This window comes from Bos mutus, chromosome 7 (genome assembly GCF_027580195.1).
Source record: "Bos mutus isolate GX-2022 chromosome 7, NWIPB_WYAK_1.1, whole genome shotgun sequence".
NCBI lineage: Eukaryota > Metazoa > Chordata > Mammalia > Artiodactyla > Bovidae > Bos > Bos mutus.
This window is the reverse complement of record NC_091623.1, coordinates 102,130,504-102,147,921: the sequence shown is the minus strand read 5'-3', so window position 1 is coordinate 102,147,921 and position 17,418 is coordinate 102,130,504. Positions and strand designations below refer to the sequence as shown.

At 48.8% G+C, this 17,418-nt stretch overlaps 1 protein-coding gene across 2 annotated transcripts in view; it reads left to right on the top strand.

Annotated features, from left to right (window-relative positions):
* The first annotated feature begins 4,997 nt into the window (after nucleotides 1-4,997).
* ANXA6 (annexin A6) overlaps nucleotides 4,998-17,418 on the top strand; it is a 46,966-nt gene continuing 34,545 nt past the window's right edge. Inside the window, exons 1-2 of one of the 2 annotated variants that reach the window (XM_070374652.1) lie at nucleotides 4,998-5,142; nucleotides 14,974-15,017. In XM_070374652.1, coding sequence (XP_070230753.1) covers nucleotides 15,000-15,017 — 18 coding nt within the window. In that variant the 5' untranslated portion in view covers nucleotides 4,998-5,142; nucleotides 14,974-14,999. The remainder of the gene's footprint in view (nucleotides 5,143-14,973; nucleotides 15,018-17,418) is intronic. The other variant, XM_005897323.3, reaches the window with a different exon arrangement.

Sequence of the window (17,418 nt, the reverse complement as noted above, 5' to 3'; positions counted from 1 at the left end):
AAGGACATCAGCCCTGGGATTTCTTTGGAAGGAATGATGCTAAAGCTGAAACTCCAGTACTTTGGCCACCTCATGCAAAGAGTTGACTCATTGGAAAAGACTCTGATGCTGGGAGGGATTGGGAGCAGGAGGAGAAGGGGACGACAGAGGATGAGATGGCTGGATGGCATCACTGACTTGATGAACGTGAGTCTGAGTGAACTCCGGGAGTTGGTGATGGACAGGGAGGCCTGGCGTGCTACGATTCATGGGGTTGCAAAGAGTCGGACACGACTGAGCAATTGAACTGAACTGAACTGAATGGTAAATCAACTATATGTCAATAAAAAGACAAAAAAAACCTCATTAGTTTAAAAAATAGTATTGGAATAAATTGTATAGTCACTCAGAAGGCTAAATAAAGTCTTTCATTATTTGTGGAGAATATCTTTAAGACCTGTATTTGCCCTTGACAAGCAATTTTTAAAATTTCATTTATTTTTTAACTGAAGGATAATTGCTTTACAGAATTTTGTTGTTTTCTGTCAAACTTCAACATGAATCAGCCATAGGTATATATGCCTTTGACAAGCAATTTTAAGGATGTAATTTGAACAACAGAGTCCTTTAGGCAATTTGAGTTTAAAAATACCTCTTTTCCTTTTTTAAAATTTTTTTCTCCCATCTTGGGAATCAGAGATGGCTTAGGTAAGAGTTCCCAGAGAGGTTACAAGCCTTTTGAGATGAATAGGGATGGTTTTGGGATTCATGAAGAGGAATGGGTAGAATCTGAACTGCCTCTAGAGCTGCATTTACAATTGTGCAAAAATTTGTAAGATGTAACTTAAATGACATTGTAGATTGATCCACCCATCCAGCTGCATAATATCTGGTTTTAAAGGGGACTGTCATAACAGAAAGGGCAGTATGCAGGGGATAAATCTCAGGGTTACAAAAAGGAAGTTCAGAGATAGATGGACAGCTGGTAGGAGAACATTGTGGTGGACATTCAGAGGAACAGGAAGGAGCAGAGGAAGCTAGAGAGAGCACTCTCAGGAGCCTCAGAGATTTTTTCAAAGTGGAAATGCTCTGAGATAATTGTGTTTCTCCCAGGGAAGTGGTTTTGGGTTCATTATATTTGGAGGCTCCCAATACCAATTGAAATAGGGTTCCTGTTATTTGTTGTTTTACATCCTTTTTCTAATTAACTGTGTGCTGCTGCTACTGCTGCTAAGTCACTTCAGTCGTGTCCGACTCTGTGCGACCCCATAGACGGCAGCCCGCCAGGTTCTGCCGTCCCTGGGATTCTCCAGGCATTTCCAATAAGCCCCAAGTTGGCCGATTTAATTGTAAATCATCCCAGGTAATTATAGTCCAGCAAAATAAACACTTGCAGGACTGGAGTACACAGTTGTTACACAGGAGTTCCAGGGAGGCTGCTCTACAGACTCACCTTTGGTGGTGGTGGTTTAGTTGCTAAGTCGTGTCCAACTCTTGCGACCCCATGGACTGTAGCCCACCAGGCTCCTCTGTCCATGGGATTCTCTATGCAAGAATACTGGAGCCTTACCTTTAGAGAGGAAAAATTTCATTTTTCCAAGAGTGATTACTCACCACACCAAAATGGGAAACAAAGTCCTGAAAACTGGCACAGAGGACACTGAAATAGAATCGAACTTCTTCTAAGGAGGGAGGTTCAGGTACAGGACTTAGCACCACAAGGCAGAACCACCTAAGAAAACAGTAGAGCACAGTGGACTCTGGTAGGTGCTTTATTCCAATCCACGGTGATGCTGGAGTGAGGGCAGAGGCATGTCACTCTATCCCATTTGTCTGACCAGGTCAAAGAAAGAAGTGCAGAAGGCTGCAAATAAGAAAAGAGTTTATTTGGTCTTACGAATTGCTATTTGGGAGACACTGCTGCTGCTGCTGCTAGTCGCTTCAGTCGTGTCTGACTCTGTGCGACCCCATAGACGGCAGCCCACTAGGCTCCCCCGTCCCTGGGATTCTCCAGGCGAGAAAACTGGAGTGGGTTGCCATTTCCTTCTCCAACACATGAAAGTGAAAAGTGAAAGTGAAGTCGCTCAGTTATGTCCGACTCTTAGTGACCCCATGGACTGTAGCCCACCAGGCTCCTCCATCCATGGGATTTTCCAGGCGAGAGTACTGGAGTGGGGTGCCATTGCCTTCTCCCTGGGAGACACAGATTCCTGTAAAACTGAAATAGTGTTCCAAAGAAGAGAAAGAGTCAAGGGCTTATAATTACAGGCAAAAGCGATGAAGCTGGGAATTCCCTGGTAGTCCAATAGTTGGGACTGTGTGTTTTCACAGCCAAGATCAACCCCTGGTTAGGGAACCATGATCCTCCAAGCTGTGCAGTGTGGCAAAAAAAGAAAAAACAAAAAACAAAAAACTGCACTTGTACTAAAAAGCCATGAGGCTGGACTCTAACGTAAGAAAGTAAGCATTTGTCCTTAAGGGATGGCTGTTTTAAGTTCTTTTAGGGTAAGGGTTTGATGAGTACCTGAGTATTAGCCTCTGGATGAAAATAGTTGTTCTGGACAAGAACAAATTCCATCAGATTCCATCTAGGCTAAGATAAGCATAAGTCACACTTTTTCAATGGCATCCAGGCTCCATATTTAGAGAGCTCAAACAAATACTAAGTCCATTTGGATTTTCCTTCCACAAGGGGGCTGCCCAGAGAGCTAAGTAAAAGATTATTTTGGGGTTAATATTTGATAAGCTAAGAGATAAGTGTTTGATTCAGGAGACTGAGTGCAGAGGCTTGCCCTCACCAATAGGGTAGAAATCATCCAATCCATTGAGGGACCTAATGGAACAAAAGGCAAATGAAGGGCAAATTCACTGTCTCTTGTTGAGCTGGAAAATCTCCCTGTTCCTGCCTTTATAGACGTCAGAAGCTATATCTTCTCGTCTCCCTGCTCATCCCTGTCCCTACCTTCCCGCCCCAGCCTCCCTCTGGCCCACTCCACTTCACTGGCCTCCTTGCTGCTCCTTCAACATTCCAGGCTTGCTCCAGCCCTGGAGCATTTGTTCCAGCTGTTTCCTCTGCTGAAACCCTATGTAACATTGCAACTTCCCCCACCAGCCTGGGATACTTCATCTGCTTTTTCTTCTTTTGGTCCAAAGCACTTATCACCTTCTAACATACTGTCATGACTACTTACTGTGTATCTATCTCCCCTCTGCTGGAATGCAGATTCCATGAGGGCAGAGATCATTGTGTTTGCTGATAAAGTTTAAAATAGTGCCTGCTACAGAGGAGGTGCTGAATAAATATTTACTAATGAATTGTGAGGATTCAATGTGGCATTGCAAGTAAAGCATTTATAATGGTGCCTGGCTCATACAAAATTCTCAATAAATAGCAGATACTGTTATGATGCTTGAGGAGACCTCACCTCCATCCTTGCTTGGGCCAGCCAGCCTCCTTCCATCTCGGAAGGTGTTGCTTCTGAAGCCAAGCAGGACCCTGTGGGGCTCCCACATATAAATCCTTTCTGCATCCCCATTTCTTGTTTGTAGAAAAACAGGCTTTCATCAGCCTCCATGACCTTCCCTGAGTTCCAAGGGGGTAAGTTCAAACAGTTGCTAATCAGGGAAGGGAGGGGGTGTAGAAACAAAGGAGGAGCAGTGAAAATAGTGCAGTCTTGAGGCAGGGTCCTGGTCCTCCTGAATGAATATACATAGCAATACCTTTGAGTTATTCTGCAGGAACCCGTGTCCGGTAACACTTCTGCTGAGAGCAGATGTCATCTTAAGTTAATCATGTAATTACTTATTTAAACCATTAATTACTTTAATTTCTTCTTAGTCTCCTACTAGATTCCATTCATCTTTTGGTCACAATTTAACACCACTCTCATTCAAAGATGTAGGTTAGGCGGGATCCATCTGCCATTAAAGCATCTTTTATTGCTGCCAGATTGTAACTACATAATCTTTATATTAACAAAGACCTAACCATCTGTCTTCCATAAGAGTAGAAGCTCCCTGAGGGCAGGTCTGGGCTTCATTTACTATTTGTTTCCTGGTCTCCCAGCTCAGTGCCCAGCATGAAGCAGGTGCTCAGTAAATGTTGGGGGAATCAATAGATGAACATACTCCTTGCTAGAGTTCTCTAAACTAGTGACAGATTGAAGACAACATTTGGAAGGAGCTTTGATGATCCCTCTTTTGGTTGAGCAAATTGAAAATCAGAGCATCTAAGAGTCTTGCCTATGAAGACTCAGCAGCCCAGGATTGCCATCTTCCCATCAACGCAGAATTTCTAAGGGGTGGGTGAGGGTGGGAAGTACTTCTGATTTTACTGCAGCATCACCTCCTGCAGGAAGTCATTACAAATCCTCTGGGGGACAGTCATTCTCAGTTCCTCTGGATTCCCGAAGTTTATCCCTTTCTAATTATTCTATGGTTCCCCCCACAGCCCCAAATTATAACTACTAGTCTGTTTCCCTTTCCTGGGGACTGTGCGCTCCCCAGAGCAAAGCTGGAGCAAGCGACCCTCCGGAATCACCTGGCCCAGGTTGGAATCCCCGCTACACAACTCACTAGCTGTGTGACCTTCGTTTAAAAACTGGGCTTCTCTGGGCTCTCCTCTGGAAAGTGGCTAAGTCATGTCACAGACCTGATGGGGCTGTTGAGGAATAGAATTTGATCAGGCAGATTAAATGCTTGGCTTTAACTTTGTTAAGCTTCAAGGTCCTGTTTCTCAACAAAGCTAGGGCGAGCAGTAGGAATTTGGGGGAAAGCGTACAGAACTGGAGTCGGGAGCTCTGACTTTTGGTCCTGAATGGCCGAGTGACCTTGGCCAAGTCCGCCTTCCCTCCAGGTCGCGCGGGTCCCGGGACTGAGCTTGGACGGAGGTTCTCCTGGAGAGGCCCCTCCCGGCTGGTGACATTCTAAGATTCCAGGAGCGAATGAGTTTGGGGATGGGGGAAGGGTGGGGGTGGGGGAGGCGAGGCGAGCCCGATTGGCCCCCGCGCGCCACGTGTCCGGCCCGGGAGCCGAAGACTGTCCTGGCCCGCCCTTGCGCTGCAGCTGCTACAGCTCTGCTAACGGGCTCTGACCCAGCGAGCTCCGCGTCCGCGTGTCGGTCTGCCAGTCTGTCCGTCCGCTACGGGAGGCTTCCGCCGCGGGGTGAGTAGGTTGAGGCTGGAAACGGGATCGCTCCAGGGGAGCCCCCCCCACCCAACTCATTGCGGGAGGTGGGGGTTGTAGGGACCTGAAGGGACAGCCGTAAACGCCCAGTCATCGCTGACCCACGCCTGCCGCCGGCTCCGGGGAGGGGCGCGGGGACCGGGAACTCGAGGGCGCGGTAACCCGAGAGGGTCGCGGGCAGCGCGTGTCTGGGGCAGCGCAGTGGAGCAAATCCACGGCCGCAGGCGGGGAAGCGGAGGCGGAGGGCGCGCGGGCTGCGGCTTGGAAAGGAGAAAAGGAGAGGAGGAGGGAGGGGACAGGGGGTGCTGCTCTGCAGAGGGTGTGGAGGAGGGGCGGGGGGCCCCGGGACCCCTGCCGTGCGGGGCTTGAGAGACTTTGAAGGCCCCGGGTTGGAGGCACCTGGGTGGGGGTTTAAGGGCCCGCAGGGAAGGGTGTGGCTGGAGCCGAAGACTGGGCAAAAAGAATCAGACCCTGCGGCTGCACCTGAAATGGCTTGTGTGTGTCCCCGAGGGAGGGCCCTTTGTGTGCTGACCGACGAGGGGCAGGCTGTCCACAATTCAGGGCCCCCGTGGACCCGCCCGCCCTCTAGGGACCACTCCTCTCTTCTAGAGGAGACTCCCAGCTGGGCTCCAGGGGCCTTGTGATGGCGTGGAGGCCCCACCCTTCCTCCTGATCCCCTCGTTCCAGGGTTGGCCTTTCCAAAGCTTGGGGGCCTCAGATGACACCTCAGATACTAGCATGGGTGTGATTTTCCCTGAATCCAATCCTGGCTCCACCAGCAGCTTGCAGTGTGACCTTGAAGCCCTAGCATGCCCTTTCTGAGCCTCAGTTTCTGTCTCCAAGTCCAGAACTGAAAAACCCAGCCCCTCTCAGAGGAAGCAATGACTGTGAAAATTGATTTGTCGGCTGCAGAGAATGATGACAGATTTGGGAAGTCTTGATAACAAGCTTGGGAAGCTTGGCCTACCCAGCTCGGCCTAGCAAGGGGAAGGGGCGGGGTGTGGTCCTTTGCTTCCTCCCTCCCCTTCCTTTCCTCTGAACCTTGGTGGGTCTTCACCGACAATTCCAAATTTGGACATAGGCCCCGGAGTTTGTAAAAGAGCTCTGGTTTCCCTGGTCCACCCTTTCCTCTCACTTCCTCTTCCTCCCCTACCCAAAGCACACCTTAAATTGCCGGCCGCACTGACCCAGCCTGTTATCATGACCTGCTTAGCCTCCACTTTGGAGGTGAATGGCCTCCCAGTTTCAGTTGTCATGGACCCTGCCCTTCTGGCTGACAAGCTCTGCACCAAGGCAGAGGGCACTGGCCTAGGGGTCAGTGAAAAGTTGGGTCACAGTTCCAGGTCGGGGTCCTTGGGCAAATCCCTTCCCGCTCTGTGCGTTAGTTACCCTTCTGTAGGAAAGTCTGCTGAACTGACTGACTGCCTCTTGCTGCACTGGTGGTCTAGGATTCAACTGTTCTGAGCCTTAGGATTGTGGGGAATAGGGTGGGGCAGAGGCACCCATCCCCCTGGGCAGCTGTGACAGTCACTCATCCATCTTTCTTTGCCTTCCACTCTTTGTTCCTGAGGCCCAGGCTGCTGGGATACAGAAAATATTTGTGGTTTCTGGGTAAGGGCCGCAGCTGTTACTGAAGCAGACTCTGTCTTGGAGTGTGCAGAAGAGGGGGCTGCCCCTGGGAAGCCAGGGACCTGGCCTGTTGGGCTCATTCATGAGACGGGGTCGGGGAGCTCTGCGGTGTTGGGCGCCCGCCAGCGTCTGGAACATCTGCACTGCAGCACCCAGAGGCGCTCCAGCCACACCCAGCCCCAGCCTCTGCCTTGCACTAGCCAGCGGGGCCCCAGGCACACTACTACCGCTCTGGGCCTTAGTCCCCTTCCTCTTTAGAGGGATAAGAGCTGTGCTCAGGGGACCCGGCTGGTCAAATGGTTTGCAGCTGCTGGCTCTTCATGCACCATTCTAGAATTTTCCACAGAGGTCCAGTCATGTCCCCAACCTCACCCCACCCAACCCCTCCAAGATGCTTCCTGGGTGAGGACAAAGCACAGGATGTGGTCTCGACCCTGATTTTCAACTTGCCTGTTCCTCTAGCTCCATCTCAAAAGAGGAGAAGAAGTCTTGGGTCAGGGAGCCTTTATTCATCCTTTAAAATGTGTTGGTTTGGAATCCAGCCACACTCCCTTTCCTTTTGGGGTTGAGAAGCTCTCCCCAGAGACTGGCTAAGGAGGAATGCCTGAGCTTGGGTTCTCTGAGCCTCAGATCCCCCATCTGTAAAATGAGGGTGAGGTTGATATTCACCCTCACGAGATTATAAAATGGCTGCTGCTGCTAAGTCGCTTCAGTTGTGTCCGACTCTGTGCGACCCCATAGACGGCAGCCCACCAGGCTCCCCCGTCCCTGGGATTCGCCAGGCAAGAACACTGGAGTGGGTTGCCATTTCCTTCTCCAATTATAAAATGGCAGGTGTGAAAAAGTGTTTTGTAAACTGAGAGCGCCCTGCCCAGAGAATCAGGTGCTACTGCTATAATCTCAGAAGGGTGTGGTGCTTGAGGAAACAGACGACCTGAGCCTCGGGTTCCTCATCTACAAAACGGGTGTTTTTGTAAATAATAATAAAATAGTAACTTCTATTATTTATTGAACCTTCTAACTTACCAGTTTCTTGGCTGAACCCTTGGTATATTGGATGCTGTTACCATGCCCTTTCTGCATATGTGGAAACTCAGTTATCAGATGTTTGGGGTAGAAAGAGCACTAACATTTACACAGGGTGTCCTGTGTTCCAGGAGGTCTTCTAAGCACTGTTGTTCTTTAGTCACTAAGTTGTGTCCGACTCTTTTGTGACCCTATGGGCTGTAGCCCACCAGGCTCCTCTGTCCTTTGGGTTTCCCAGGCAAGAAGACCAGTGGGTAGCCATTCCCTTCTCCAGGGGACTTCCCTATCCAGGGATCAAACCCGGGTCTTCTGCTGTGCAGGTGGATTCTTTACCTCTGAGCCACCTGGGAAGCCCCCTTCTAAGCTCTAGATATGTGTTAACTTTTTTCACGCTCACCACAACTCCTCTGAGGTAGGCACTATTTTATCCCCTATTTTACATTTGAAGCTAAGTACATGCCCAAGGCCACTCAAGCTCCTCAACGGCAGATCGGGCTCCAGTCTCGGGCAGTCTGGCTCCTGCCTGTGTGCTGGGAGACACTGTGCTTTGTTGTTGCTCACGAAAGTGGCCTGAACTGGGATTCAAACCCAGGCCAGTCCAACTCCAAACCTAGGCCATCCCAGATTGTCTCCTGGGGCCTTATCCTGCCTGAGGATCAATGGTTCTGGGTCACAAGAGGGGAAGACACTGCTCTCTAAGAAATCCGAGTGCTGTGAGCTAGGGGGTGTACCCGGGCACAGGGCCAGGAAAGGCATTTACTCTGGCTTCATTAAGGCAGGTCCTGGCAGGGGGAGGGGCCGGCCCTTGGTGTCTTCCTGCAGACTGTGGTGGGGAGGAGCCATCAGGAAAGGAGAAAGGGGAGGATCTAGGTTTTGTAGCCCAGGGGCCTCCAAGAGGGGTGTGCAGACCCTGGGAAACACTAAAGATGATTTCCTGGGATGCCAGAAGAAACTGTTAGGCCTCTTACTATATATGTTTTTAATCTCATGCTCAAACAGTTTATCGTAAAGAATGATGTGTTTTTTTCTTCTGTTACTGGTGGTATATGTGGTCAAAAAAAAAAAAATGCAGGTCACCGCACAAAAATTTGTCAGCTTCATCGAGGTGGGAGATTCATCTGTCCTTTCATCTTTTTTACCCCCCAGCTCCTGCCGATGGGCATGCAGGAGGCACTCAATATATAGGTTTTGAAAAATGAGGCCCTGCTTAATCACTAATGTTTTGTATGAGCGGGGAAAGTTGCTTAACCCCTCAAGTAATTTCCTGTCCTGGCTGTATAATGAGTTTGAAAACTGATTGGCAAGATGATTTCTTTTTATTCTATGATTTTTTTCAAAGGAGTCACTAAAGCGTGGAAATTACTCAGTATCTTTCACTCAACAATCCTTATAAACCACCCTTGGTAGTAGGGGGTGCATTAAGGAAACATACACAATGATTTTCAGGAAAAGGTAAAAAGGTAAAGTGATTCAACCTTTATATCACTCACACAGATATAAAAATGATCATGTGCAAAAGATTTTATTCTATTCAATAATCAATGACTGGCCCAGGCAGATGTTAGAACCAGCTCAGAAGAGAATAAGTAGTTGCTTTTATATCAAAAGGAATGTGCAAATGGAGGTAAACGGGTTTTTCCACCAGAGGTGGGGGAGGGGAAAGGGAGGGAAATCCACCCAGCTTTTTATCAGAGAGGACAGAATGAGCATGTCTCTAAGAATTGTGTTTTTATAGATTTTTTTTTCCCCTTGTAATACCTTGAAGACAAACAGCCTCCATCTAATTGAGGAATGATAAATCCACAGCGGTTGACCCAAGCCTCTCACGAGTAGATGGTTTCAGAGTCACGCTGTGGTTCAAAGGTGGGAAAAGTCCCTCTTGGCTTCCTAGAAGAGTTAGAGTCACTTAGGAAAGTTTTCAAAAATTTCAAAAGCCCAGGCCTCATCTGTGGCCTGTTGAGTCTCCAGAGGTGGTCTTATGCTTTGCTAAGTTTGAAAAACTCCCCAGGAGGTTATTAATGAAGTCAGAATTGAAAAAGCACAGATTTTGACGCCAGAAGACTAGTTAGAAAGTGCTAGTGAAAGTGGAAAGTGCTAGTGGAAGCTGGTTTAGGGGGAAAGAGGGTGTGGTGGTGGGTGAAGAGGAAGAGGAGGGCAAGCAAATCAGGAAGGATGTCAAGGGCCTTGAATGCCGAGCTCAGAGGGCCTACATTGAAGGAGGCCTTTGGAGAGGAGTGGGCAGTCCCTTGGGCACTCCTGGGGCACAGAGGTTTGGGTGATTTTTTTGCATGATTTTCCAGATTATTTATAAAATTTTCCTCAATTTGCCCTTACCCTCCACACCTGACCTCATACTCAACATCTCTCTCCTCCCCAAAGTGCACTCAATTCCTCCAAAGCCGGCAAGCTGCATTTTGAAGACAGAAGTGCTTTTTCTCGTGCTGGTGCTTCTTCTCCCCTCTTTCTTCTCCTTCCTCTGCTTCATTCCATTGAGTCCATATTCTTGACTTTGTACTTCTGTCAGCCTCTATCCCTAATACGCATCTTTTACTTTATATGTGCATGCGGCTGCTGCTAAGTCACTTCAGTTGTGTCCGACTCTGTGCGACCCCATAGACGGCAGCCCACCAGGCTCCCCCGTCCCTGGGATTCTCCAGGCAAGACCACTGGAGTGGGTTGCCATTTCCTTCTCCAATGCATGAAAGGAAAAGGGAAAGTGAAGTCGCTCAGTCGTGTCCGACTCTTCTCGACCCCATGGACTGCAGCCCACCAGGCTCCTCCGCCCATGTATAGCAGACATAAAAATGGAGCATGAAAGGACAAGATCAACTTGTTATTTTTATCTGTCTGTTTAGTTGTGCCAGGTCTTAGATGAGGCACTCGGGGTCTTTAGCTACGTCTTGTGAACTCTCTGTTGTAGCGTGTGGAATCTAGTTCCCTGACCAAGGATTAAACCTGTGCCCCCTGCATTGGGAACTCAGATTCATAGCCACCGGACCACCAGGGAAGTCCCAAGATCAATTTAAAAAGTTGTAAGTTGTAGTATTCTCATCCTGCAGCCCAATGGATCATTGTGTCTGGTACCCCGCTTTGGAGACCACTGCTCTAATGACACTAATAATCACTGCTCTAATGATTATTTTAACAGAAGCTAAGTAAGTAAGTGAAGTCGCTCAGTCGTGTCCGACTCTTTGCGACCTCATGGGCTGTAGCCTACCAGGCTCCTCTGTCCATGGCATTTTCCAGGCAATAGTACTGGAGTGGATTGCCATTTCCTTCTCCAGCGGATCTTCCCGACCCAGGGACCGAACCCGGGTCTCCCGCATTGTAGACAGATGGTCTACCGTCTGAGCCACCAGGGAAGTCCACTTACCAGAAGCTAGCACCACTAATTCAACATTTACTCTGCACGTCACCATGCTAAGTATTTTACCTGCCTTACTTTATTGAATATTCACAAAAACCGTATGAGATTATCATTTAGAGACAAAGAAACTGAGTAAGAGAGAAATGATGCAATTCACCCATGGCCATGAGCAGTTAGAATTTGAATGTAGGCTGTGACTGCAAAGCCTGCAGTCTTAATTACAAAATGCCATGCTGTGTCCTTTGTAAATGTTTGGGACTTTATTTTGTAGATGTGGAAATTGAGATTCATGTTTAGGTAACTTACAAAGTTATAAATTGCTAGGGGGTAAAGCTGTGACTGAGTCTGACCTCCAAGCCCATGCCTATTGCAGGACTTGGACGAGACTTTCTGTCTGGTTCTCAGTTTCCACAATGCTATAGTTGGGCATTGGTGGTCGAGCCAGCCCTGGTATTTTGTACCCTGGAGTGTTCCTCCTGGAGTCAGTCCTGTTTGCTGGCAGCCTGAAGGACCAAGGCAGGAGGTAGTCACAGAAGCACAAGGCCAGGAGGCCACTCTGCCTTGAATGGGTTTCTGGAATGATCTGTCCTGATGAACCTTCATGGAAATCCATGTTTGAAGAGATTCAGAGCTTCTGGGAGGAGAGAGGCACCAGTGTAGAGTGGCCATACCTGCCAGTCTTGATAAGCTATTTCAACCAAGATGATGAAACTTGCATATTGAGGGTGGGATGGGGATAGAGAGGAGTCCTGTGGCCTTGGGGGAGAACTCTCCTAGGACTGATGTTCTGAGATTCTGCTGTGAGAATCCCTGGATGGTATCTGCAAAAATCTCTCACACCCACACTCTTTCGGTTTTCCCAAAGATGGAGTAACATTGTCCACATTTTGCTGATGAAGAAACTGAGGTTGAGAGAGGCAACCTGGCTTGTCTGAGCTTGTCTGAACAGAGGGGCAGGCTGGGAACCGAACCTGGGTCTTTTCCTTTGGCCTCTTCCTCACGTCCTATTGCAGTGAGGGCTCACTTCTATGTGGAGGCTTGTGATGACCTGAATATGGGAGGCGGAGAGGTGGGCCATTGTCTGGGCCTGACATGCCTTTATCTTTGTCTAGAAAGTGAGGGACTTGAAGCAGTGGGTTGTTAGATCTGGGATTCTGAAACACTGGATGTAAAACATTTATTCAGGCAATTTGAGAAGTGTGGTCTGGGTCACCCTGGAAGGGATCAGAGCCCCTCGTAAAGCCTCCATGGCGCCTCTGTGATTAGCTCCAGAGCTTCCCCCAGCCCTCAGAGGAGGGGCTGCCGAAGCTCAGCTTCCTTGAACTGCACTCAGAACATGCAGTTCTGGACGATGTTTGCTTTCTATGTATACACAAGACATGCGCTCGCTAGAGGCACACACAAACTGCTCTCAAAACCCAGAGCATTTTCCCCAAGACTTGGAGGCCCCTCCTCTGAGCCATCCAGATGGGCCTGGGCTGCCGCCAGCTGCTAAAGTTTCCAGCAACAAGGCCAAAGGAAAATGCTTTGAAGCTGGAGATGCAGGTGACTTCCTGCCCCTCCCGTGGTCCCTTTCCTCTGCTGACCTTGGTGCTCCCTCACATTTGCCCACACTGTCCCCCTGGCCTAGGGAAACCCAGAGCTGGCTCCTGGTTGAACCTCGGGGTAGATGTGGGCTCCCTACCCGCTGGGAGAGTTTCCATTTCCTGAGGCGAGCTCAATTTTGTACCGGAGGGCCCCTGGTTGTCAGGGAAACAGCAGGGTTTCCTCAAGCTCCACTCTGAGCTCTCTGCGGTTACAGGCAAATCGCTGCCCTCTGCTCTTCACTCAAGTCTGTCTGCTAACTGTGGTTTGGGGGACTTGAATTCAGGCAGTAGGGACACATAGATAAACACAACAGAGCCCTGTCCTTAGCATATCACCCAGCACACTGAAGGCCACCACTTCCTGAGAACACATCTCTGCCTGGCCTTGACATAAGTTGAGTCTCATCCTCCAACTCCCCAAGGCAGGAAGGGGAAAGCCCCAGTTTTGTACTTAAGATAACCTTGAATTCAGAGATGAGCAATGTGCCCAAAGTCACATGGCGAGTTAGTGACAAAACGGACTTGAGTCCAGGTCTGTCTGTCTGACTCCAAACCTGTGTTCCCACTCTCTTGCAGGTCTCCAGTGGCCCCAGAGTGAGAGCAGGATTATGCGCTGAGATCAGGGGCTGGGGGTGTAGGATGGGGGTGATGGTATGTGAAGACCTGGGAAGCAGGCAGATTAAGCGTCTCCTTCGTTTATACCCTCTCTTCTGGTTCAGCTCCTGTGGGGTCTTACTGAATTTAAGTCTGATAAGAGTTTGTTACTTTTACTTTTAAAAAGTAATACATAGACCTGATTTAAAAAGATCAAATTGTACCGTCCCAATTAAATGGAAAGCCTAGTCCTTCTTTCTTCTCTAATCCCAAGATTGCATCTCTTCCATCTCTGCCCATCTGCCAAGAGGGCTTCATAGCCCAGCCCCTCCACCCTTCTCTTCCCCTTTCCAAAGCAGTTAACATTCCCTTTTGCATTTCTTTTGGGGTAAGATATGTTTGTTTCTTATTCCTCCCCTGTAGATTCTGTGTCCTGACACCGCTTTCAATGAGATTGGGTGTCCTGTTTGTTCATTCTCCACCCTCACCCATGATCTGTCCCATCAGAGAAAAACCCGAAGTCTTCACAGTGGCCTCAAGCACTGGTCCCTTGATGCCACATCCTACCAGTGCCCCCACCCCACTCCCTGCCACCATACTAGCCACACTGAGCTCCTTGACCTCACTGCCCTCAGGGAGCAACATGGTTCATGATACCTCCAAACGCTCGAAGGGGGGTGACAGCAGGTGACCCACTTTCGTGAAAGTGAAGTCGCTCAGTCGTGTCCGACTCTTAGCGACCCCATGGACTGCAGCCTACCAGGCTTCTCCAACCATGGGATTTTCCAGGCAAGAGTACTGGAGTGGGGTGCCATTGCCTTCTCCAACGTATCTGTATATTCTTTTTCAAATTCTTTTCCATTATGTGTTATCACAAGATATTAACTATATAGTAGGTCCTTCTTTATCTATTTTGTATGTAGTAATTCAGTTTTGGAGAAGGCAATGGCACCCCACTCCAGTACCCTTGCCTGGAAAATCCCATGGATGGAGGAGCCTGGTGAGCTGCAGTCCATGGGGTCGCTAAGAGTCGGACATGACTGAGCGACTTCACTTTCACTTTTCATTTTCATGCATTGGAGAAGAAATGGCAACCCACTCCAGTGTTCTTGCCTGGAGAATCCCAGGAACGGGGGAGCCTGGTGGGCTGCCGTCTATTTAACCTGTATGATCTTGGACAAATTGTTTAACCTCCCCATCCTCAGTTTCCTCCTCTATGAGAAAAGGGACTTTGGTGCCAGAAAGGATGGCTGGAAGGGTTAGGTGAGAGAGCATCTGGGAAAGTGCCCTGCATGGCCTGGAGGAATCGTTCTGGTCAGTGGTCATGTCCTCTCTTCCTCTTCCAAATTCTCCCAGTTCTGGGAGTCTTTCCCATCATGGTGTGAGCACCTGGACCCTGAAGAGTCCATCTATTATCCTCCCAAAAATGTGCCTGTCCCTGAGCCACATCTCTGGCTGTGGTTTAACCTGAAGGGCTGGAAGCAATTGAGAAAGAGCAGGCGGAGCACATTCTCCCTTGGGAGGAAGGAAAGGAGGGGAAATCTGGGGGAGAGAATAGAGGGAGTCAGAGTGCAGAGGCATCTCACAGCATTTCTTTTTCCCCCGCAGTGTTTTCTGCTGCAGAACCTGAGACCATGGCCAAACCAGCACAGGTAAGGAGGTTCTCCCCTTTCTGTAGTACTTCCCGTGGGCCTGGGCTTTTCCTGGAGTCACTTGCTTCGATACAGATCCCCAGTACCATCAGTTTGAAAGGAGCTGAAGAGGGTCTCAGGGTTTGCTTGCTCCTATTACAAGTCACAGCTCTTTCAGATGCACGTGACCAATGAGAACACACAACATCCTAAACACAAAGTGTGTGTGTTGGCTCACATGACTGAGAAGCCCAGGGCTTCAGGTCTGGCTGGATCCAGGGGCCCACCTGATATTGTCAGGATTCTGCCTCCATGAACTGCGTCTCATCTGGGTGGCTTCATTCTTGGACAGATTCTTCCTTGATTTCTCATACTAGCTACCGGAAGCTCTAGGCTTCCCTTCTGCTTCCTGGGCAACATGCAGGAAACAACATAATTTATACCACATGATTCCAGGGGAAGTCCTGGGTTTGGTTTTCATTGGCTGGGCCTGGGTAACTTGGATCTGGCGGAGTCCCTGCCACGCAGCCATCTCTCTGAGTCATGTCGCTTCAGCTTCTGAGAGGCCTCAGGATGCCTGCCCGAGCAGCAGCCTGCATGCAGCCCGGGGTCCCAGCTGCTCATCAGCTGGCCTCAGGGCCTGCTGAATATTTCAGTGTGGAAAGTCCTTTCTCCTCCTCTCTCCCCTCCCTTTGTGGGGTACAGGGCCAGGAAACTGTCTGCTGGGGGAGTGGCAGGCAGTCAGGGTGAGGTGAAGGAGTAGTGTTGGCCACGCAGGTGGCGCTTGGAAATGTCAAATTCACCAGGTTGGTGTGAGAATGACTGACGGTGGGAAACCTGGGTGATCTGAAGGACTGTTCCTGCGTGTTTAAATGTGACCAGTGCTGGGGTCCCTGGAGCCCCCCTCTCCCAGTGGCTGTGATCCTGCTAGCAGGCTATTTATTATCATTGTGCAAAGACCACAGAGGGAGAAAGACTGCCATGCTGTAGGCCAAGCCCACCGCTAAGGGAGCCTTTTGACTGGGACTTATGTCTGCAGTTCTCAAGAGGCAGGTCAGGTGGTCTGGTATTCCCATCTCTTGAAGAATTTTCCACAGTTTATTGTGATCCACACAGTCAAAGGCTTTGGCATAGTCAATAAAGCAGAAATAGATGTTTTTCTGGAACTCTCTTGCTTTTTCCATGATCCAGCGGATGTTGGCAATTTGATCTCTGGTTCCTCTGCCTTTTCTAAAACCAGCTTGAACATCAGGAAGTTCACAGTTCACATATTGCTAAAGACTGGCTTGGAGAATTTTGAGCATTACTTTACTAGCATGTGAGATGAGTGCAATTGTACGGTAGTTTGAGCATTCTTTGGCATTGCCTTTCTTTGGGATCGGAATGTCCTTTTCCAGTCCTGTGGCCACTGCTGAGTTTTCCAAATTTGCTGGCTTATTGAGTGCAGCACTTTCACAGCATCGTCTTTCAGGATTTGGAATAGCTCAATTGGAATTCCATCACCTCCACTAGCTTTGTTCGTAGTGATGCTTCCTAAGGCCCACTTGACTTCACATTCCAGGATGTCTGGCTCTAGGTGAGTGATCACACCATTGTGATTATCTGGGTTGTGAAGATCTATTTTGTACAGTTCTTCTGTGTATTCTTGCCACCTCTTCTTGATATCCTCTGCTTCTGTTAGGTCCATACCATTTCTGTCCTTTATCGAGCCCATCTTTGCATGAAATGTTCCCTTGGTATCTCTAATCTGTATGCAGGTCAGGAAGCAACAGTTAGAACTGGACATGGAACAACAGACTGGTTCCAAATAGGAAAAGAAGTACGTCAAGGCTGTATATTGTCACCCTGCTTATTTAACTTATATGCAGAGTACATCATGAGAAATGCTGGACTGGAAGAAACACAAGCTGGAATCAAGATTGCCGGGAGAAATATCAATAACCTCATATATGCAGATGACACCACCCTCATGGCAGAAAGTGAAGAGGAACTCAAAAGCCTCTTGATGAAAGTGAAAGTGGAGAGTGAAAAAGTTGGCTTAAAGCTCAACATTCAGAAAACAAAGATCATGGCATCCAGTCCCATCACTTCATGGGAAATAAATGGGGAAACAGTGGAAACAGTGTCAGACTTTATTTTTTTGGGATCCAAAATCACTGCAGATGGTGACTGCAGCCATGAAATTAAAAGATGCTTACTCCTTGGAAGGAAAGTTATGACCAACCTAGATAGCATATTCAAAAGCAGAGACATTACTTTGCCAACAAAGGTCCGTCTAGTCAAGGCTGTGGTTTTTCCTGTGGTCATGTATGGATGTGAGAGTTGGACTGTGAAGAAGGCTGAGCGCCGAAGAATTGATGCTGTTGAACTGTGGTGTTGGAGAAGACTCTTGAGAGTCCCTTGGACTGCAAGGAGATCCAAC